The sequence below is a fragment of the Xenopus laevis genome, chromosome 7S (assembly GCF_017654675.1).
Source record: "Xenopus laevis strain J_2021 chromosome 7S, Xenopus_laevis_v10.1, whole genome shotgun sequence".
NCBI classification, from domain to species: domain Eukaryota; kingdom Metazoa; phylum Chordata; class Amphibia; order Anura; family Pipidae; genus Xenopus; species Xenopus laevis.
The window spans coordinates 84,589,680-84,613,271 of record NC_054384.1 but is presented as its reverse complement, the minus strand read 5'-3'; the positions used below and the strand labels follow the sequence as shown (position 1 = coordinate 84,613,271).

Below are 23,592 nucleotides of genomic sequence, written 5' to 3'. Positions count from 1 at the left end.
GGAGAAACCACTAGGGGTAGTTGTATGTCCAAAGCAAAATTTCCTGTCTTTAATGTGTACCTAAAAGCCTAAGGGAGACTTTTTTGGGACTGGCTTTTGTTGCCAAGAAACAGGAAAAAACGCAACTTTTTTGGGATTTATTATGCAACAAAAATACTCCAGCTAAAATCTGTCGAAATCATGTAGAAGTTAATGGCAGATGTCCTTTTTAAAACTGGAAGATCGTTCTCTGTTTTGTGGTTTTTAAAGTTTTCGGATGTTTATGATGCTAGGTTTTGTGAGACAATACGAAAAAGACATAGTTATAGTGTGAAAAGTCGGAAAAGTTGAGGTTTTTGAGATTTTTTTGGCGACTCTTTCCAGAGAGCTTTGAATTGGAGAAGGCTATCTCCCATACAATCCATGACGAATAAATAATTCTACTTTTTAAAAATGATTTCCATTTTCTCTGTACAAATTAAACTGTACCTGCTGCATTAATCCATATTGGTGGCAAAATAGTCTGTTTAGCAGACTAAAAGTGGCCATACACGGTCAGTTCTGCTTGTTGGCAAATGTTGCCATATGTGCAGATCTTGTACCGAAATGCCTTGAGTGGGCGATATTGGCTGATCCGATAGTGGGCCCTAGGGCCTAACTATCCAATCACAAGGCAATAATGCAGGCGGTGGGATGGAGGACCGCATCAGCCAATTCAATGGGTATTGTAAACCTACCAGATCGACAGCATGATGATTTTCAGACAGATATTGATTGAGGAAACCCATCTGAGGGCCTGTACACTGCATAAAAAGCTTTTGACCACCTTTTGGGCTAAACTGCATGGGAGATTTTGTAGGATGGTGTCAGATCCAAAGAATAAGTCCTAAAAAGTTGGATATAGTTGCATGGGTCAAAATATAAATGGACTGATATAAAAATCTGATGTGTAAACTACATGGAAGATTTGCCATCTGACATGACGACTGTCGGAAAGGAGTGGTGCATCTTTATAATCTGATAGTTTTGCATCAATGAAATACATGCGTGAACAAAACACAATATCTGACTTTATTCAACTTAACTGTACAACTATGGGGATCATAGTGTAACAAGAAAAGATAAAATCTGACCCACAAGATCTGATCAGAATCTCCTATGTAGTTTAGCCAACAAGGTGTGGGGATCCAAATTGCAGAAATATCCTCATGTCTCAAGTATTCTGTAAAATAGATTCTATACCTTATACCCCGGTGAGAGATTTTTTTTCATCTCTAAGTAGATTTGTTTTCATTGCCAGCAGGAAAATAGATTCAATTTCTCCTCTTGATGACTTGGCCTTTGACATGTACCAAGATCCAGAAGTGGCTCAAATAATTCGCAAACTGGATGAAAAGAAACAAGAGGCCGTAAGACATGAACGCTATGACTATGCCAAGAAACTGAAACAAGCCATTGCTGATCTCCAAAAGGTATTGCTGCAGACAAAGAGTATTTTCATCCTGCTGTCAGGACATACAGTTGGTTTAGGTAACCTATTATGTCCCATACACATTTATGGATCACACTTGGAGGCATATTTATCAAAGGTCAAAAATTCTAATTCATGTGAGTTTTTAAAAACTTCCCTAAACGCACATAAATTTGACCAATCTAAATTTATTACAATTGTTTTTTCAAACTTAATTAAATAGACCCGAAAACTTGAATCTAGTTTGAATTCAAATTTAAAAAACTCAATTCTAGGTTTTTCTCTGAAAAAAACTTGAATGTCAGGAAGGCTGCAAACAACTCCAAATTGATCCCCGGACCTCTCCCATTGATTTATACAGCAATTCGGCAGGTTTAAGGTGGCGAATAGACGAATTTGAGTTCTTAAAGGGCCAGAGTATGTTGTCGAATTCGAATTTTTTAAAAAACTCGAATAGAATTTGAATAACTCCCTAGTTGAATTTGACAGTTTTGACGATAAAAAAATGTGAAACTTCGAATTCAAATTTTCAATTCGACCCTTTGATAAATCTGCCCCTTGGTGTTGTTAAGATAAGTTTAGTTGTTAAGCTTAGATACATGATTATATAGAGGAAATTTTACCAAAATCCCTTTTCATTGTTATTTTGTCCCTTTAAGAAAGAAATGTCTGATAGTGCTATTAGTTGTTCAAAAGGGTGGTTCTCCTTTAAGGTAACTTTTAGTATATTATAGAATGTCCAATTCTTAGCAACTCTTCAATTCTTTTTGATTATTTATTTTTTATAGTTTAATAATTATTTGCCTTCTTCTTCTGACTCTTTCCAGCTTTCAAATGGGTGTCGCTGACCCCTTCTAAAAAGCAAATGCTCTGTAAGGCTACAAATGTATTGTTATTTCTAATTTTAATTACTCCTCTTTCTATTCAGGCCTCTCCTCTATTCATATACAAGTCTCTTATTCAAATCAGTGTATGGTTGCTAGGGTAATTTGAACCCTAGCAACCACACTTCTGAAATTGCAAACTGGAGAGCTATTGAATAAAAAGCTAAATAAATAAAAAAACACAAATAGTAAAAAATTAAAACCAATGGCAAATTGTCTCAGACACTCTCGACATCATACTAAGTTATTTCAAAGGTGAACCAACCCTTAAGTATTATGGGCTGCTCTAAATACTGTACCATTCAACACTTTGCAACACTTGCTTTCACAGAAAATTAGAATTAGTTGTATATGTAAAATATACCTTTCTGCCACCTTTCTCATTCAGCAACTGCTGCCTTTCCACAAAGACATAACTGTACTTTTCTCTATTAGGTTGGGGAACGACTCGGGCACTATGAGGTGGAAAAACGCTGCGCTGTTGAAAATGAGGAATATGACTTAGCAAAGCAGAAAAAACAGCAGATGGAGGAATACCGCCAAAAAGTTTATCAACAGTTAGAGCTCCATGACCTTCTGGATATTGCACTAGTATGGTTCTGCTTTTTACATCATAATTGTAATACATATATATGTATACGCTACTTAAAAACCTATTTCTATAAAGTAGAGCTTTCAAGACAACATTACCAGCAGTAGAATAAGGTTGCATGATCTCTAAGCTCATATCCTATTCCTGTATACTTTTTTACTGGAAACAAATAATTATTTTTGTTTTAGGCTTCAACTTAATTCACTTAAAGGGGTTGTTCACCTTCCAAACACCTTTTCCAGTGTTCACTATAAACAATTACTTTTTTCAGTTGCTTTCCATCTTTAATTTTTTACTGTTTTCCCAAAATTTAGGTTTAACCTTTAATGTCCCTGCCTCTAGTGTTTGAGTCTGTGATACAGGAGCATCTGAACTGTTAAAACTTGCTACATTTAGTTGATACAATTAGTTGCAGTATCTGTTAATTGTAGCAATTCTAACAGCTGCCTTTAGGATTCTGCTCAGCAGGGACAAAGATAATAAATGTATTAACTAAATGTATCAATTTAGAACAGTTAAAGAGTCAGCGACCCCTCTCAGAGCTGCTTTAGAAGGTGGAAAATTAAACTTTAGACTTCAGTATTAGAAAAACAGTCACAAATTGAAAAGGAAAAAGTCTTTATTGCAACTGAACTGAACAAAAGTGTTTGAAGGTGAACAACCCCTGTTATTAATTCACTTAATTCAGCTGAATTTAATAAAGTATAAGGTCCTCCATTTATGTTGCCCAGATCAGAATTCCATTTATTTGAATATAAAAAAATGATGGGCTGGTTCTTAACGAGTAGCTTCAAAAAATCAAACTGATCTGCTCTGGATACAGCTGACAGTTCTTTGAATTTTCCAGCTATGTGTACAGAGACTGCACAGTACAGCAATAAATCAGACTATGCTTGGCTTTATTTGATGTATACAAGTTTACAGCAACAGCAAAGCTCTAAACCCTAGGTAACTTCTGGTGACTGGGTATTTGCAGGCTTTAAGGGTTCAGTACCACTCCACGGGAACAGGTAGAGATGCAAAGAGACATTCAAATTTTTTTACTTTGCCTGGAGTGTTATACCCTCAAATGGGAGGGTGGGGTAGTTTTCCCAGAGCTTTACCTAGAGATTGATAAGAAGTATAGAGAAAAAAACTACCAAGGCTACCAGCTGCACATTCTTTGCTTGGGAAGGAAAGGGTAAGCAATCCTCCTACTATTCATAACCTTGAAATAACTGTAGCATACATAACAATTAAGCTGTTTTTGTGAAAAGCAAGTTACAGTACATTGATTCACATAGCCTGATTTTCATTATTGAGCCATACTATAGTTATTTTGTTCAGTGTGCTGCACAAACCATCTTATACTCGTCCTCTATTAACCCCCTGTCTTGGTTATATAACCATTAGCTTTTCATAGACAACACCTGATGGCTTTCTAATTTCTTTAATCACATTATCAAGTAGGCTTAATCACAAAAAAATTCACTGAATCAGTTAAAATCCAGAAAAAAAAATACCCGGTGTGAGCAGCTACTCTTCATCATATTTTTAATATAATGCTAGAGCACTAAGGGGCACAAGAGCACACCCCTTCAAGGTCATGCAGAGAACTTTTGGAACTTCTGACCAGGGTCTGAATGTGCTCTGTACCACACACCAAATAAAAAATCTAATGCAAGGTAAAGAGAGCAGTATGAATGGGTGCAGGGCAGCCTTGTCCTTGCCAAATGACTTTGGGCAAGTATGTACAGGGTCCATTGTGGCCTTCTTCTGCCAGGGTGGCTCACCTTTAGGTTAACTTTTAGTATGTTATAGAATGTCCTTATTCTAAGAACTTTGCAACTGGTCTTCATTTTTTAAATAGTTTTACAATTAGTTGCCTTCTACTTTCCATCTGTTAAATGGGTGTCACTGACCCCAACAGCCAAAAAGGATTGATGTTCATATACTTAACTTTCTTTTCAGTACCTTTCCTATTCATATACCAATCTCTCATTTAAACCACTGCCTGATTGCTAAGGTAAGCAAAGCCCTACCAACCAGATAGCTGCTAAATTCCAAACTAAAGAGCTGTTGAACAAAAAGCAAAATAAAACCATAAATATGAAAACCAAATGCGATTGTCTCAGAATATCGATGTCTACACCACAATAAAAGTTAATTTAAAGGTGAACAACCCTTTTAATGACCCCTCTTTTTATTTGTTCTAGAACACATTAAACATTAATCTAACAATGCAAAAAGCATTTTGGGGAGATTTGTTGCCTGCAGGAGTGCAAATTTAAATGCAGCTGACAAATCTCCCAATCTGCCCTTAAGTGATGACATCACTGTATGAGCTGTTTCTTTCTCATCTGTCATTGGGATAAGGATTAATAGTTGATTAGCTGATTTATAAAAAGTGTTTACATATAAGTTCCCTTGGCTAAAGTTACTTATTTCATGTGAAGAAGCTTTCATACTGAATGAATCTGTTAAGCCTACAGGTGATGTCAGATATTCCATAGTAGTATAATGTTCTGGAAAACTCATTATTGTATTACACAGGATAATGTTCTTCAAATCAAAATGTAGAATGTTTATAATTACCCTTTATATCACTGTATCCTCACTGCCAGCATTACTCTAGGTCACAAGCAGCAGTCTTGATAAGCTAACAGTAGAATATTTATTCACCTAGACTGAAGAGGATATATAATTGTATATTAATGCATTTTACTTTAAAATTAAGAATAAAACCAAACCTCTCTGTCTTGCCATAGTTTACACATGTTGTTGGAATCTGTTTAGATCCATTTAGCATGTATATACACTTGTATTTTCATAGTATATATCCTTTCTAGTGATATAGTATAGCCTTTTCCATAATAGTCTTCCTGATGGTATAACATTATCATTAACTCAGTAAGCATTTTAGCCTTACTTGACCATCTCTAGACAGTAGCCTTCCAGATGGTAAAATGCAAACACTTAAATCACTATATCCAATGATATATATATATATATATATATATATATATATATATATATATATATATATATATATATATATATATATATATTTTCATAACTTTGTGTTTTGTTATCCCATAGCACAAAGAACATAAAGCCTCATGTGCACAGAAAGGCTATCCAAGGTTATTCATTCTGTTACAAAGTAATGGGACTATTGTCTTATAAAACCCGCCTAAGGCAGAATATACCCCCACCTCTCTCTTTTTTTTTAATATATGTTAACAAGCAGTATATTTTCATTACTGTGACAGGACATTCCAGTGGAATTATCACCCTCTCCTGAAGCTATCACATTTCTTGTAATGTAGTGTAGCTATTTTGTTAAACTTGTAATAGCTTTTTAATGACAAGGGAAGAATGATGAGTAGGGATAAAGTCTCCGCTTGCTCAGAATAATGGAAACATGACTTTTTTGAGCTTACTTAATTCTCAGTATGTTATTCATTTGCTTGAGACAAGAAGGTTACAGCCCATGTATTTTGTTATTTTTTGAGTTTGTTTATAAAGTATCTCAAATCAGATGAGGCTAAGATCATATAGGAATTTTTAGTTTTTAGTTTTCGACTGTAGTTTTGTGCTTCTTTCAAGTATACCATTTTATTCATGTAGAAGACACTTTTTTCTAAAGTGCTACATTGTACCAGTGCTAGAACCTGGATCAACCAAATAGCAATTAAGTTTGATCACAGTAATAAATGTAACTCATTAGTGCCATGACCATAAAAGGCACAAGGTTACACTAGTAATTTTATAGAGTTCATGAAATGCAAAGGTGATCTTTATATTTTTAAATAAGGAACATCTATTGTAATTCAAGCTTCAGTGAGTTCACATAATTTGTAATGGATAACCTAACTAAGCTTAATTTTACCACATATTTTCAGTACTGTTTAAATGGCATGGTTTTTTCCACTGTGAATTTGAATTACAGTGATTTACAGTCAGCTTCTCTATTATGTCAGATACGAAGAGTCTCTGAGACATCTCTGGATCCAATCGAAGAATCAGTCAGCCCACAGCAGCAGAGAGTATTGTCAACACCCCAGCCAGAAAAGGAAAGAAGTTCAGAAAAGAAGCCAAAGAAAGATCAGCCAGCCGTGACGGAAAAGGCGCCAAAAGTTCTCTCTCCCAAACCAATCCAAGAGCCACGTTCTCCTTCACCTCCCCCAGCTGCCTCACCAGCTCTGGTGGCCCCAAATATGGATGTTGGTTGGAAATATGTTATTTTGTTTTAGAGCTAATACCAGGTTTACTATAATATAAGCCTTTGTATTTCTTACCACAGCTTTATTTAGTTTAGTAAAATTAACTTGCCTAACAACTGAAAGTGTGTATTCTCCTACGTAAGAGAGTGGGCGCCTAGGGGCAGATTTATCATAGTGTAAAATTATAGCTTGCCACAGAAAATCTCACCCACTTTCTTTGCATTCCTATGGGGTTTTTAGAAGTGTATTTAACAAATAGTGAACTCAAACTTTCACCCATTGCTAAAAGTCCCATAGGAATTCACAGAAAGTGGTGAGCTCTTATAAGTACACTCTTTTTTTTTTTTTTGGTTTACAGTTTTGTAAATATGCACCTTTGTGTGATAAACACAGTATTCATTTGTTTTTCTTTAAAAAAAAAGTTGTTTTTATTTGAGGGGTCCATGTAAAATGAAGATCTTGTCATGTTTCCTTTGCCTAACAAATGGTGTTTCAGATTTTGTATTTTACTTACTTAACAGGTTGATTCATTGCCTTTTGATGAGAGACCTCTCCCAGCTCAGACAAAAAACAAGGAAGATGAATTTAGTTATCTTGAGCCAGAGCCAGAGATAAATGAGGAGCCAACTACTGATACTCCAAGAACAAGGATCACCGGTGAACCAGAGCCGCTTACAGAGAAAGCTTTAAGAGAGGCTGGCTTTGCCATTGAAGTATTTGGGGAGGGTTTGGTAAGCAATTAAGATTAATAAAACAGAGTTAATAAAATCATCTTATGGTTTTATTGTACAGACAAAAAATCCCTTTTTCCTTTTTTTATGCAAATGTAATTATTGATGGGCAGTTTTCATAATGTATCTAGTTATAAAAATACAAATTTAAAAATGTTTCCTTTATTAGTCTGTCAATTAATACTGTAAGCGTAAGTGCACGTGAGGCACTTTCTACCCCCCCCCCCATACAATTGCAATGGGACTACCAGCATTTTACATGCAATAGTTGCCTGACAAAGGTGTTTGACATGGCTCTGATGCTTTTTCAGTTACTTAAAGGAATTGTTCAGTATAAAAATAAAAACTGGATAAAAAGATAGACTGCAAAATAAAAAAATGTTTTTAATATCTAGTTAGTTAGTCAAAATGTTTTTAATGTATAAAGGCTGGAGTGACTGAATGTCTAACATAACAGAACACTACTTCCTGACTTGAAGGGGGGCACATTGGTCATAAGTGTTTGATTTTGAATCTGAGCTGAATGCCGAGGATCAATTGCAAACTCACTAAACAGATATGTCCCATGTGGCCCCCTTCAAGTCACTGACTAACTCAGAGATAGAGAGCTGAAAAGCAGGAAGTAGTGTTCTGGCTATTATGTCAAACATCCAGTCACTCCAGCCTTTATACATTTTTTGGATAAAATAGAAATATTTTTATTTTGCACATCCTATTTATTCAGTTTTTATATTTTTACTGAACTGTTCCTTTAAAACACAGTGATGCAGCAACATAAACCATGCCAGAAACTTTTGCAGGCATCTGTCTACTGATAAGTGCAGTGCAAGTTTGTGGGGTGCATTTGGGGATACTTTGGCACTATGCTTTTTGAAGTGCCCCATAAGCAACAGAGGTTACCATTAAGGGCTCAAAATCTTGCAGTGGTGTAAACACTGGGGTTCACATTCCAAAAATTATTATTATTACTGCAATCCGCAAGTGCGGCTTTCTAATATGGAGTTCATAAAAGTACTTGCTCCCATACATACTCTGTGCATGTCTTATACTTGTGGGGAACAGTATTGTGTCTACCCTGATGAATTACGAACAAGTGCATGTAGTGATATTTGCATTGGCATTTGTTTCAGATTGAAATTCCATAACAGCATATATAAGATTACAGTATTTTCTCTAGGTTGCAGGTGCATACTCCAAAACATGGTCCTATAGAGAAGATGCTTTAATTGCAGTGTCCAAGAAACTGGCAGATATAGCAAATGGAACTTCAAAGGATGACCTGAAAAAGATGCTCAGAGCTGCTATGTTTCTTGTTCGTCGTGCCATCAAAGACAAAGTGACTTCAGTGAGTAGCATACGTTTCACACATTGGCAAAAACGATTTATGAGTTTACGCATAGGGGCAGATTTATCAAGGGTAGAATTTCGAATTTTCAAGGTTTTTTTTTTTTTTATGGCCAAAACTGTCAAATTCGACTAGGGAGAAAAAATTCTAATTCAATTTTCGAGATTAGGTGACTATTCGCCACCTAAAACCTGCCGAATAGCTGTATAAGTCAATGGGAGATTCAGGGATCAATTTGGTGATATTTGCAGCCTTCCTGACATTAGAGTTTTAAAACTCAAATCGAATTTGAGTTTAGAAAATTAAATTTTTATAATAAATTTTGAATTTCGAGTTTATGGGATGGCAATTTGAAATTCGACCTTTAATAAATGTGCCTCTAAGTCTCATAGCACACCAAGCAGATTCTCCTGGTACTCTGTACTTACCACAGGAAAAAGAAGAATTGAACATATCAACGTTTTTTTCGATAAATATATTTCTAATGGGGCTATTGACATGAAATTTACACCAGATGTCAGTAGAAACCCAAGTAATCCACACCTACAAAGAACTCAAAACAAATAAGTCCATGAATTAAGTTGTGTAGTAGAGTGGAATGACACAGGGAATAAGTATTGAACACTCTTACTGAAATTTATTTAAAGGAGTTAAAGATAACAAATATATCAACTAAATATATAAATTTATAACAGTTAGAGTCGGCGACCCCCCCTCCCAGAGCTGCTTTAGAAGGTGAAAAACAAAACTTTACACTTCAGTATTAGAAAACGATCACAAATAGAAAATATAAAGTAACTGGAAAAAGTCTGGTGAGCAATCTGAAACCAACTGAACTTGAAAATGTGTTTGAAGGTGATCAACCCCTTTAATACATAGTAGAGAAGCCTTTGTTGTAATGACAGCTTTAAGACGCCTTCTGTATAGAGAAACTAGTCGCATGCATTGCTTAGGTGTGAGTTTGGCCCATTCTTCCACACAAACTGTCTTCAAATCGTGAAGGTTCCCGGAATCTTCAGTTCTTTCCATAAATTTTAATTGGATTCAAGTTGGGTGGTTGTCTGGGCCATTCTAGCAGCTTTATTTTCTTTCTCTGAACATAGAGAGTTTTCTTGTTTGGGATTATTGTCTTGCTGAAATGTCCACCCTTGTTTCATTTTCAGCATCCTGTTAGATGGAAGCAGATCTAGCTTTTAATAATGTCCCTGTTCATTTCTTCATTCATCCTTCCTTCAATTATACAAAATCTGACAGAACCATATGCTGAAAAACAGCAACACACCACAATATTTCCACCTCCAAACTTCTATTTTGGTATGGTATTTTTGGGGTGATGTGCAGTGCCATTTCTGATCCAAGTATGATGTGTGCAATGACATTCAAAGAGTTAAATTTTGGTCTCATTTGACCAGACTATATTCTTCCATAATTGCATTGGCTTGTCCAAATATTGTGCAGCAAACTATAAATGAGCTTCAACATGTTTTTTCAGCAGTGGAGTCTTGCTCAGTGAGCGTGCATAGAGGCCATGTTGGTTGAGTTCATTACTTATTACTTATTATTTTCTTTGTAACAACTGTACCTGCTAATTCAAGGTCTTTCTGAAGCTTTCCTCAAGTGATCCTTGTGTCTTGGACAACACTTCTGATTTATTTGTTTTGAGGTCTTTGTATGTATGGATTACTTTGTTTATGCAAGTGATGAAAAGACAGTGCACTCCCATCCATTCCTAAGTGTATCTGCAGTGATATTTGCGTTATCATCCTGTGCTCAGATATAGAGCAGATTTTGGAGTGAGATTGAATACTGTACTTTCCACACCAATATCTGCTCTGCCTGTCTGCGCACATGCTGACGTGTGTCCACCGGCACAAATACAGGAGGATGTGGTTAGGGGCACATTGACCGAACATTTTGCCATGTATGCCTTAGCCTTATTCAGCATCACGCATTATTTTAAGCTCAAATCAAGTCACATACCTCTGAAAGACTAATGCCAAAAAGCATAGACAAACAGTATCATGTCAGAAGGGAAGGAGCTTCTTTTTGGGGCCTTGTTCAGCTAACTTCAGTGTATTTACTGGTACACTTTAAAGGAAAACTAATGCTTAACTAAAGCAGTAGCTAGAAATGTTGTACATTATGTTTTGGGCTTCTAAACAAGCGCAAGGCAATTACATCCCTTTAGCAGGGGAGATCTGTCTCCAAAGATGCCCCAGTAAAGCTGGCCATAGATGTTTAAAAGATCAGATCCTGATCGTGAGACCACGATCTTCTCAGAACGATCGTACGATCGTACGAATTTACCATCAACTAAAAAGGCCAATTTGCCAGGAAAACAAAGGGGAGCTGCCAGCTTGGCTCTGCAAACATAGATAGATTGCACTGGGACCGACAAAGATTTTTTGTCCTGACCGATGAATTTCCTGACAGATGTCGGCCGAAAAATCGTAAGATGTACGATCGTTCGAATCCCACTAACCGCACAATAATTTCGAAGGATTGGTCGGGCTTCCCTAAAATCGGCTGTTCGGCAAGAAGAATCGTTGCGTCTATGGGGACCCTAAGCTTAGCTTCTCAACAGCTGCTCAGAGCCCACTGAGCATGTGAGTGTTGCAGACACTTTCCAAGATGGTGACCCCCTGTGACAAGTTTGAAGTCCTGGATCATTGTTGGTATTGACAAGCTGAAACTTTAGGCTGGTGCAATAAGTTCATTATTTAAAATATGGCATTTTTAGCCATATTCATTTTTTGGGTTAAATTCTCCTTGAAAATAAATTATGATTCTGGCAAAACTTTGCAGTGAAAAAAGGGAGCTGTAATATCAGTAGATCCCTTTCTTATGTAAAGCTAGGGTTGGACAAAATTGGGGTGATATTTTCCAGGCCAAGGCTGCCAGAGTGCCTTTAATGAGACTGAGTGACTAATTAAATGAGTAAAGCTGGGCATTGTTATATTATTTAACTGCTATGGTGAAATTGTTGGAAGCCTATGTCTGACTTGATCTCTTCAGAGACTCCTGCATTTGTCATGCCTTCTATATTATACAAAGAGCTCTTTTACCCAAAATGTATTTCCTCTTATTCTGGAATTTACTTCTGCCGAACAGAGCCCTAACAATGAATATGTAAAGGATGAGTAATGCACTAGTCAGTGGAAAAAGTCCTTAGTCTAGAAATGGTTTGATGGAGATGATATCTTAATTCACTACAGCTACTCTTGGAAACAAACAAAGTGGCCCGCCAATAGCAGGCTTGTGTCTAACAGCATAGCCCTCTGTTTATTGCACTGTGTGTATAACCTACACTGAAATGCAAACTGCTGTCCATGCAGCTTATGTTTGTAGTTCTGGGATGTAATGTTAGTGCAGTATAGTGCCTTCCATCTTTGTTCATAAGAGAAGAGCTTTGTAATAATCACAGCGTTTTGTGCAGCTTTATGTAGCCATTGGCAGGTACTTCATGAAGAGTCTTAATCTGCAGCTTGTTTGTATTTTGTATTCATTGTGGTGTCTGAATGATTAACCTTTCTGTTTTGAGACTCTGATGCCAGGAAGAAGATTGTTGAGGGTATGACAATGGGGGAATTTAAGTAAAATGTGGGTTTATGAAAGGTTAAAGGGGTTGTTCACCTTCCAAACACTTTTTTCAATTTAGTTGTTTTTAGATTGTTCCCTAGAAATAATGACTTTTTCCAATTACTTTCCATTATTTATTTTTTATGTTTTTTCCAAAATCTAAGTTTAAAGTTGAATGTTCCTGTCTCTGGTGTTTGAGTCTGGCAGCTCAGTAATCCAGGTGCAGATTCTGAACTGTTACAATTTTGCAACATTTAGTTGATACATTTCTCAGCAGCATCTCTGGAGTATTAGCAACAATTGTATCAATTCTAACAGCTGCCTGTAATGAAACCCAGAGATTCTGCTCAGCAGGGACGAAGATGTATCAATTTACAACAGTTTACAGGATCGGCGACCCCCCCTCCCAGAGCTGCTTCAGAAGGAGAGAAATTACATTTTATACTTCAATATTAGAAAAACCGTGACACATAGAAAATAGAAAGTCATTGGAAAAAGTCGTAATTTCTGGTGATCTATCTGATAACAACTAGTTGTTTGAAGGTGAACAACCCCTTTAATTACACTATATAAATTATTTGAATCTTGTTTTCTTCAGTCTGGGAACTCATAATTATTGCAAGCAGGCAGGAGCCATTTTGTGGACACTGTTATTAAGACAAGCCTTGTATCATCTTAGAATCTTGTTTGTGCACCAGAATGGGGGACCTGATGTCCATCCTCATGCACTGGCTACACAATTAAATGATTAAGAGAACGGGGGGGGGGGGGAATGTGGGGAGAGCAGTGACATCCAGGAAGTGCTGAATGGAAAGTGAAAGTAATTGTCTGTCCCGCCTCCTAGGCATAGAGGAGGGACAGACAATATTTGATTGACAGCTGAGATTTTTCAATGTGTTTATAACAGCTATGAACACTTTAATAAAAAAACTGAATTTGGATTTCATGTTTAATTTGAAAAGGACTTTTATTAAACAGTTTTTTATGTCTGGGTGACAGGTCCACTTTAAAGAGGAAAGTGGTGAATCATAATTACCTGTAAGCATGTAGACATATCAAGGATTTTGCAGGTTCTGATTTTGCCAAATTGTAATGCCTGTTTTTTTTTCCCCCTATTCTATGCAAATTAGTCTTCATTTTCAGTTCAGGATTTGGTTGAATCTTTTGTAGTGGATTCAGCTTTCATCCAGATCCTAAAATTCTCAATTTGTTGCAACCCTAACATGTACGGATTGTTATCGTGAGAAGGGAAATTCAAGGTGTGCAGAATGGTATTTGGCTTTAGCATAGCTGCAGGAAAGTATATGGGCTGCTTTTATACACTGCAGGCAAATTAAACTCTTTAACCCATTCACTGGCAAGCAAACAAGGAAAAAAATTCAATCAATATACAGTACATCAGGGATGCCTTTTTCATATATTTTGGTCTGTCAATAGATCTGTAGCTGGTGACCAGTTGATCTCAGCAGCATCCATAAACTCTTTGGAGTACCTCCTGTACTTCATTTAAATCATGTTCAGTTTTCTCTTTGTGTATTGCAAGACAGTTTCATTTTTCATGGCAGTGTAACACTTGGTGGAAGATCCTGATGTGATAATGTTATGTAGACCCTGCATCTGTAAAATGTGGCCATACTGAGCTATAGATACTGTACCGAGTTCTACAAAATTTATTTTAATTAAAAAATTATTTCAAATCATGATAATTTTTTGGTGTTTTCCTGAATTCCCAGATAAAACAAGTTAATAACAGAATAGAACAGAAAAGTATATTTACGTTTTTATGCCTTAAATGCCAAATTGTTGTCATAGTTTCCTCTTAAACTGCTACACTGAGGCAGGGAAAGAGGAACGCGTTTATGGGCCGTGTCTGGCACATGCTCCTGGCAAATACCCAAGGATTGAGGTACACTTAAGCCTTTCATAGTGACAAGACTGGAGAGTAACCCCTCACATTTCTGTTATATGTATTTTGTATAGAATATTCACATTCTAATGCTGTTAATCCTATCATTTACCAGATTGTGATCTAAGATACTTATTTTTTAGGGATGCACCGAATCCACTATTTTGGATTCGGCCAAACCCCCAAATCCTTCGTGAAAGATTTGTCCGAATACCGAATCCAAACCCTAATTTGCATATGCAAATTAGGGGTGGGAAGGGGAAAAAAGTTTAACTTCCTTGTTAACTGACAAAAAGTCACGTGATTTCCCTCCCTGTCCCTAATTTGCATATGCAGGTTCAGCCTGGCAGAAGGATTCGGCCGAATCCTGCTGAAAAAGGCAGAATCCTGGCCGAATCCTGCTGAAAAAGGCAGAATCCTGGCCGAATCCTGGATTCGGTGCATCCCTATTATTTTTATATAAAATAATAATTGGATATACTTGTTTCTTATAACAAGCACACACTCAATTAAAGGGCAGAGAGGCAGAATCTGCTATAAAAAGAGTAATGAGCGCCCCTGTTCCCCACCCCTAACCCCAATCATGACCCAAAGCATTTGTCTCTGGGAAAATAATAGGGAGAGATTCCCGTTGAGCTCAATAAAATGAAAAATATACTGTTATCCAGAATGCTCTGGACATGGGGTCTTCTGGATAAGAGGTCTCTCCATAATTTGTATGTCCATACTTTGTCTACTGAAATATAATTTAAACATTAAATAAACCCAGATTGCTCCAATAAGGATTAATCTTAGGATCCATTACAGGGTACTGTTACATTATTACAGTGAAAAAGGAAATCATTTTTACAAAATTGGAGTTATTTTGTTTAAAATAGGGATTATGGAAGATGGCCTTGCAGTAATTTGGATCTTCTGGATAATAGGTTTTCCAGATAACTGGCCCTTTACCTGTATGTCTTTTTTAGCAAACTCCAAGATCCCTCTGTTAAGGATCCCTGGCAGTCCTGCCCTAGATTAAAATATTAATCACTAATTTGCTGGCATTTATCTCCATCATCCACTACACCATGGCCCATAGCATTTGTTATCTGGGTAAAGAATAATAGGCATAAATTCCAGTCGACCCCAGTAAAATGAAATTTGATTCCTTTTTAGCAAACCACAGGATCCCTCTGAGGAGGATTCCTGATAGTTCCACCCTGGATTAAAACATTAGCCACTATTTTGCTTGCATTTAGCTCCAGACTGGTAGGTATATCCCATACCAAGACAACAAAAATCATACCAAATTTTCGATTCTTTAGTACAGATATGAGACTTCCATCAACTGTCCCGCACTGACATGTTCTTTTAACTGCTTTGACATAAAAATGTAATGAGTTCACATTTGGGATGGTACTGCTATCAGGGGAGCATTTTCATTGGGGCTCCCATTGTACTTAATAATTGGGGCTCTAATGGGGTAACTTGATTGTATGGGGCCCCATGACTCCTGATGGCAGTAGAAAAATGCCTTACGTGGACATCTGTGACAAAAAATATAGTATAAAACCAGTAAATCTCAATATTTGCTGCCACAGTGCATTCAAGCATATTATACTGATGGAACTACTGCACTCTCCTACCTCTCCTCAAACTCCCACTCACTTTAGTGCTTTGGGGACTTGTTTCACATATATTCCCAGGTGGTCAGAGAATTTAGGGAAATGGTGGCAGATACACTGACATCAGTCGGCAATGCTAGTTTGCCCAATTAAAACCACAGCAGCCAATAATTTGTCCACGTACAGTCCGATGGCAGCAAGTACCTCAGCAGAAACTTGGCAGCTCCTCATTAATAAGGTTAAGTAGAGACGGTGGATGGAAATCTTGAAAAGATGACTGTGTTTCAGCTGCCAACACTACTTTGGGTGCATTTGATTCAATGTTTAACTATCCACCAATATTAAATGCTGTTTGCTTCATCATAAAAGGCATTTGTGATTTACAGGAAGCTTTGCATTATAGCACTTCATTTACTTGTTGCCCTCCTGTAATTCAGGTTTTCCAGGCTTCTTTGAGACTGCTTAAAATGATAATCACAGATTATATCCCTAAACACAAACTGGGCAAAGGCGAGACCACCCACTGTGTAGAAAAATGCCTCCCAGACTTGCTGGTTAGAACCGGAGACTCCACTTCACGGCACAGGTTGATTTCAGCCAACTTCATTCAGGTACGATAGTGAATGCTTTCACACTAGCCTGGCCTTTACAAGCTTCTCATCAATGTAAAATAGATGCCAAAAATCGAAGTTTTCATTTTTGTTTTAATAAATGTTTTTTTCAGTGATCATAGTTTGACACTGCATTAGAATATACTGATTGTTTGTAAAACTAAAATGCTACATCTGCCTGTTTATCCTCATATTTGTTATTGCTTATAGACCACTCCAAAGAAAAAAAAGTTTGTCCTCCGAAAACTGCTCACTGAGGGGCAGATTTATCAAGGGTCGGATTTTAAAGTAATGGGAGTTTTTTTGAACTTCCATAACTTCGAAATTCGAATTAAAAAAGACCCATTAAAATGTATCAAAAAATCTAAGTTTTTTTTGGCCGAATAGGTCCGAATGGGAGTTATTTTGAACAAATTTCTGCAGTGGGGAAAGTGCCCCTTCTTTATTGATTTATATCACCAACATCAATGTTTCAGGGGGTACAACCTCCCTTCATCAGGATGAAGGGAGGTTGTATCCCCCGAGACGTTGATGTTGGTGATTTAAATCAATAAAGAAGGGGCACTTTCCCCACTGCAGAAATTTGTGTGTGTGCAGATCCGTGAACAAATAGCTGTTGTTGCTAAGGGACCGTGCCGGGTCAACGGAGAACCAGCACCACTACTGCAGAGTGAGTAAATTCCGGGTGTGCAGTGTTACACTTACATTTCAGTTTTTTTGAACTCCCATAACTTCGAAATTCAAATTAAAAAAGACCAATCAAAATTTATCAAAAAAAAGTTTTTTTTGGTCCAATAGGTCAGTTGTCGATCAAATTCAAATCATAAGAATCTAGGTAACATCGCATTCGATCGAATTCGATTCAAAGTTTTAAAAAAACAAAAAAAACTTTGTTTTTTCAAAGTCCACCAATTGACTCCAAATGGGTTCTAGGAGGTCCCCCATAGGCTAAAACAGCAATTTGGCAGGTTGTAGATGCCGAATGGTCAAAGTCGAATTTTTACAGTACAGTACATGATAAATTTCGATATTCGAATTTTCACATTTTTTTTGAATCTGGACTATTCCCTAGTCGAAGTATACAAAAATTAGCTTGAAATTCAAATTTTTTAATTCGAATTGTCACTTTGACCTTTGATAAATCTGCCCCTGAGATTTGTAGTTTAAATATCCACTAGATCTCCTTCCCTGCTTTTTGTGGCTATATAATCATATCCAGCATTTAGATGCTTCCATCTGTACCTCTCTTTAGATAAAACATGGCAAACTTCAGTATTCTGAAGGTACAGATCATGTTTTATTGTGACACAATAATTAATCAAACAAAAGAAGCAGGCATTTCTTGTTTATTTCAACATTGGACCTGGAATTATGGACACTGTGAAACTATTTTATGTATGGTTTATTGCTTCCCATGTGGACATTTTTGCCCCATATGAATAACATACAATAAATAACATACAATAAATAATGTATTGACTGGTAACTGCACATTAGTGGTGTGTATTAATGGAAATGTAACTCCCTAACGTTTTGGGATATTATAGGGTGGTATACTTTACTTAAATTGCCTTCACCTGAAGCATGGTCTCACCTAGAAACATTGGGCATGAGATTGTTCACCTTTGAGTTTACTTTTAGTATGAAGTAGAGAATGATATTCTGAGATCATTTGCAATTGGCTTTAATTTTGTGTATTTTTTAGTTTTTTTTACAGCAGCTGTCCAGTTTGCTATTTCACCAATTAGGTTGCTAGGGTCCAAATTACCCTATCAACCATACATTGATTTGAATAAGAGACTGGAATTTTCAGCTTTCAAATGGGGGTCACTGACCCTAGTAGCCAAAAATCTATTTGCAAAAAAAATCTACTTGTATTACTCTATTCATTTTTTCAATCCAGAACTGTGCTGTTGGGTTTTTTGTCATCAGAATGGTCTGGGCACCTTATTGAAATATTAGGAAGAATTTATGGCGCAAAATACAGTACTGAAAACTATACCGAAAAATAAACTTCTCCAGTTTAGAAAAAAAAAAAATTTATTGAGAGAATGTTCACCGTTCAGCAGGACAATGTTCCCAAACACAAAGTAACACTGGCATGGTTTACAAGCAAAACTGTCCTGTAATGGCCCATTCACAGCCCTGATCTGAGTCCAGATGGCATTAATATATATGGCATTAAAACTGAGATCCACAAAAAACTGAGGTGCACAAACACCACCTGAACATGCTAGAATAAACATAGCCTGAAAAATTGCATTCTAATTAGAAATTGTAACAACACCAAAAAAGGATACATGGAAAAATTCCAAGAGATTAAGATTATTTGGAAGGGCAGATTTGTTACAGTCTGGTTCAAGGTGATTAATACACTGTCATAATAAAGGTGGAAACCGCCACCCAACCTAAACAGTTTACAGTCCAACAGATTGGTCAGTTTTACAAAATAACCTTTAGGAGCCGAAAAACATAAGAAGAAAAAACTTGTTCTGTGCAAGTCTTTCATTTTGAAAGTGCTTTACTCCACTAGGAAAATGTCAGTTTAAAATATTTCTGAACATTATTTTTGAACAATACATTCCTTGTTCTGTCAAGTAAATGTTCTGTGCAGCTGCTGAAGCCTGTGTGATATTCCAGCCCAGCATATTCAGCAAAACAGCAACACATTGTGTATGTGTATTAATTCACTGCCATTAGGAACCTCTACATTTATTTACCATTTTCTGCATACAGTTAAAAAAAAACATGTACGATTTTCTTTGAACGCTGATGTCTAGAGAGTTAATAAGCTTCCTATGAAAGCCTCAAGCTTTTGCTTTTTTCCCGGTGGTACATGATTATTTCATGGGCAGCACTTGGCTCTTGCACTAGGGATTCGTAATAGTACACTTGAAAGGAAATTGTGAAAACCACTACAGATGCACGTTTGTGCTTCTTAGACATGACATACCATACTGTGCCAGACAAAACAAATACCAGTAAAGACTTTAATCAAGTGTTAAATGCAAATATTATATATGGGCTTGTAAGTGATTTAATTAAAAACTATTATTTGGTCCATATATTATTTTCATGCAGCATTCGAAGAAGTTAGGTGTTTTCTTTATTAATCTTCTTCTGGAAATCAATATTTGCTGCAACACTCTGTTAACAACAAGGTATAGCTTAAGAATTGTCATGTTTTCATTTTTTGTCATTTTATTGAATTAATGGTGCACTTTCCCCAGAATCTAAGAAATTATTATAATTTTCAGTTCTGTGCAAGGAAAATTAGGGGAAGGCAAGTTATAACAGTGAGTTATGGTTATAACCAATAAATAATTACAAGACATAATTTAGGTTAAATTTAGGCTAATTTGGATTAAAGCACCCCCTGAAGTTCCTTGGCTGCATTGTCAGTGCATACCATTACTGGGATTTGTGATTCAATTATGAAAAGGGAATTTTAAAAGGAGCTTCATTATAGGTGGAAATTGCACCAGGGCTGTCCAACTGGCAGCTGCGGCCCGCATGCCCCCCTTGTGTGGCCCCCCACACGAAAGTCTGCATTGTTCACACTTGTAGCACCTCTATTGTTCACATCCTAAAGCCCTGTACTGTTCACGCCTGAGACCCAGACTGAAACTGCCCACATTGTTCACCTGTTCACACGCATACAAAGTGCTGGAGGGGCACCAGCTTTGTGTCACTGTGTGTAGTACAGCTTAGAGTGGTCCTGATAGGTTTCCCTGTCTCCTGCTCTGTTCTGCCTTCCCAATGCTCACTGTATGTGCCCTACTCTGCCTGCCCTATGCTCTCTGTGTGTGTTCCATACTCTGCCTGTCCTATGCTCTCTGTGTGTGCCATACTCTGCCTTCCCTATGTTCTCTGTGTGTGTTCCATACTCTGCCTGTCCTATGCTCCCGGTGTGTGCCATACTCTGTCTGCCCTATGCTCCCTGTGTGTTACAATCTCTGCCTGCCCTATGCCCCCTGTGTATGCCATACTCTGCCTGCTCTATGCCCCCTGTGTGTGCCATACTCTGCCTGCCCTATGCTCCATGTGTGGGCCATACTTTGCCTGCCCTATGCTCCATATGTGCCATACTCTGCCTGTCCTATGCTCCCTGTGTGTGCCATACTCTGCCTGTGTGTGTGCCCTGCTCTGCCTGTGGAGCATTTACCTGGTATTTTTTTCTGGGGGTTTGTTAGCATTTGCAAATTATTGTTAGGGGCCCCTAAGTTATTTAATCATGTGCTGGGGGGGGGTGCTGTGTTATCCACAGGGGTGGAGGTATATGCATTTAAGGGTATGTCTTAATATGATAATGATAATATGTCTTAAAAAAATTCACATATGAGTGATGAGTTATATCCCTGCAGTGAACACCAACCATTTGTTTTTTTGTTGTGCTATCACCATTAATGTGGACATGGTCTTGTGGTAACATGGGTGTGGTTTAAAGTGGGTGCTGTTTAAAAACAGGTAGTGGGCAACATTGGCTTCCATTATCGACCCTCCACCATGTAGGCCAGAAAAAATCCAGTCCTGGGTACCACAGAAGTTGGACAGCACTGATCTACACATTCAGGTTTTGGTCACTAGAGTCTGTTGGTGAGGTATAATTTTACCTCAGCGTGGAAGTTTCTCTTTCTAAAAACAGTTTCTCTTTCTTTTAGGAGATGGCTCTTTTCAAAGAAGTTAAGCCACTGCAAATTATTCCAGGCCATTTAGTTCAGCCACTTAAGCCAACAATGCCCTCTCGCCTGGCCCAGAGCCAAGTGGACCTTCTGGAGAACCTATTGAAGGAGTTAGGTGTAGAAAGTTCTGGATTTACAGTTGACAATGTAATGAAGGTAAGAGCCAATCTTCTAGTCATTGCAGGACCTGAGAAACAAAACGAGTTTTAAATGTAATATCCTTCATTCTATGTAAGATGTAAGATGTAATCAAGGGTATAATCATGCACCACTAGACACATTTATTCCATGAACATGTGATAGATTCAAAACTCCCAAAATTGATGCTAATGAAGGCACACACAGAGAAGTGACCAAAATCTTTGGTTTCTTATACTAGTGTACCTTTACCTACTGAATCTTGCACGTTGCACACAGCTAGAGAAACTTGCGTTAACAGGCTGCTAAAGATGGGTTGAAAAAATTCCAGTCAACAAACGCATACGGAAAGACCCATTGCTAACACTACATTTCGACCATATAAAGAACAGTAGATAAATACAAATAAAATGTAAATACAAAATGTTTGTATTTATATTGCTGCAATACCAGCAAGCCATGGCAACTAGCTGTATTATTAACAAGAACTCGTATAGCATACCATTTTTTTTTTAACGTGAGCAATGGGAAAAAAATGTTAATTATTCATGAGCACTACGAACATTTTTGCATATGGTCTCAAATGAGGTTTCTAAAGCAGTAGTAGAATGTCCTCTAAGATGTCTTTAATGGGATACTGTCCTGGGAAATCATTTTTTTTCAAAACACATTAGTTTATAGTAGGAATGCACCGAATCCAGGATTCGGTTCGGGATTCGGCCTTTTTCAGCAGGATTCGGATTCGGCCGAATCCTTCTGCCTGGCCGAACCGAATACTAATTTGCATATGCAAATTATGGGCGGGGAGAAAAATTGCGTGACTTTTTGTCTTAAAACAAGGAAGTAAAAAATGTTTTCCCCTTCCCACCCCTAATTTGCATATGCAAATTAGGATTTGGTTCGGTATTCGGCCGAAACTTTCGCTAAGGATTCGGGGGTTTGGCCGAATCCAAAATAGTGGATTCGGTGCATCCCTAGTTAATAGTGCTGCTCCAGCAGAATTCTGCACTGAAATCTGTTTCTCAAAATAGCAAGCAGATTTGTTTACATTTAATTTTGAGATTTGACATGGGGCTAGACCTATTGTCAGTTTCCCAGCTGCCCTCAATCATGTGACTTGTGCTCTGATAAACTTCAGTCACTCTTTACTGCTGTACTGCAAGTTGGAGTGATATCACCCCCTCCTTCCCCCCCCCCCCCTTGCAGCCTAACAACAGTATAATGGAAAGGTAACCAGATAACAGCTCCCTAACATAAGATAGCAGCTCGCTGGTAGATATAAGAACAGCACTCAATAGTAGGTATGCACTGAATCCAGTATTTTGGATTCGGCCGAATCCCCAAATCCTTGGTGAAAGATTCAGCCGAATACCGAACCGAATCCTATTTTGCATATGCAAATTAGAGGCAGGAAAGGAAAAAGTGGAAAAAATTATTCTTATGTGACGAAAAGTCACGTGATTTCCCTACCTGCTCCTAATTTACATCTGCAAATTAGGATTCAGATTAGGTTCGGCCAGGCACAAGGATTCGGCCGAATCCGAATCCTGCTGAATCCCGAACCGAATCCTGGATTTGGTGCATCCCTACTCAATAGTAAAATCCAGGTCCCACTGCAACACATTCAGTTACATTGAGTAAAAAAAACAACAGTCTGCCAGAAGTGAGTTCCATCCTAAAGTGCTGGCTCTTTCTGAAAGCACATGACCAGGCAAAATAACCTGAGATGGCTGCCTACACTCCAATATTACAACTGAAAAAAAAATACACTTTTTGGTTCAGGAATGAAATTTTTTATTGTAGAGTGAATTATATTTCAGTGTAATTTAGAAATAAAAACGACATCATAAAACTCATGAAAG

General features: G+C 37.4%; 1 protein-coding gene across 5 annotated transcripts in view; it reads left to right on the top strand.

The window, feature by feature from the left end:
* The window catches only part of cep104.S (centrosomal protein 104kDa S homeolog), a 60,579-nt gene that overhangs the window by 9,588 nt on the left and 27,399 nt on the right, over positions 1-23,592 (top strand). For 4 of the 5 annotated variants that reach the window (XM_018227943.2, XM_018227940.2, XM_018227944.2 and 1 more), the window contains 7 exons: positions 1,280-1,451; positions 2,770-2,925; positions 6,889-7,131; positions 7,653-7,862; positions 9,040-9,207; positions 16,737-16,910; positions 21,572-21,748. In XM_018227943.2, coding sequence (XP_018083432.1) covers positions 1,280-1,451; positions 2,770-2,925; positions 6,889-7,131; positions 7,653-7,862; positions 9,040-9,207; positions 16,737-16,910; positions 21,572-21,748 — 1,300 coding nt within the window. The remainder of the gene's footprint in view (positions 1-1,279; positions 1,452-2,769; positions 2,926-6,888; positions 7,132-7,652; positions 7,863-9,039; positions 9,208-16,736; positions 16,911-21,571; positions 21,749-23,592) is intronic. The other variant, XM_018227942.2, reaches the window with a different exon arrangement.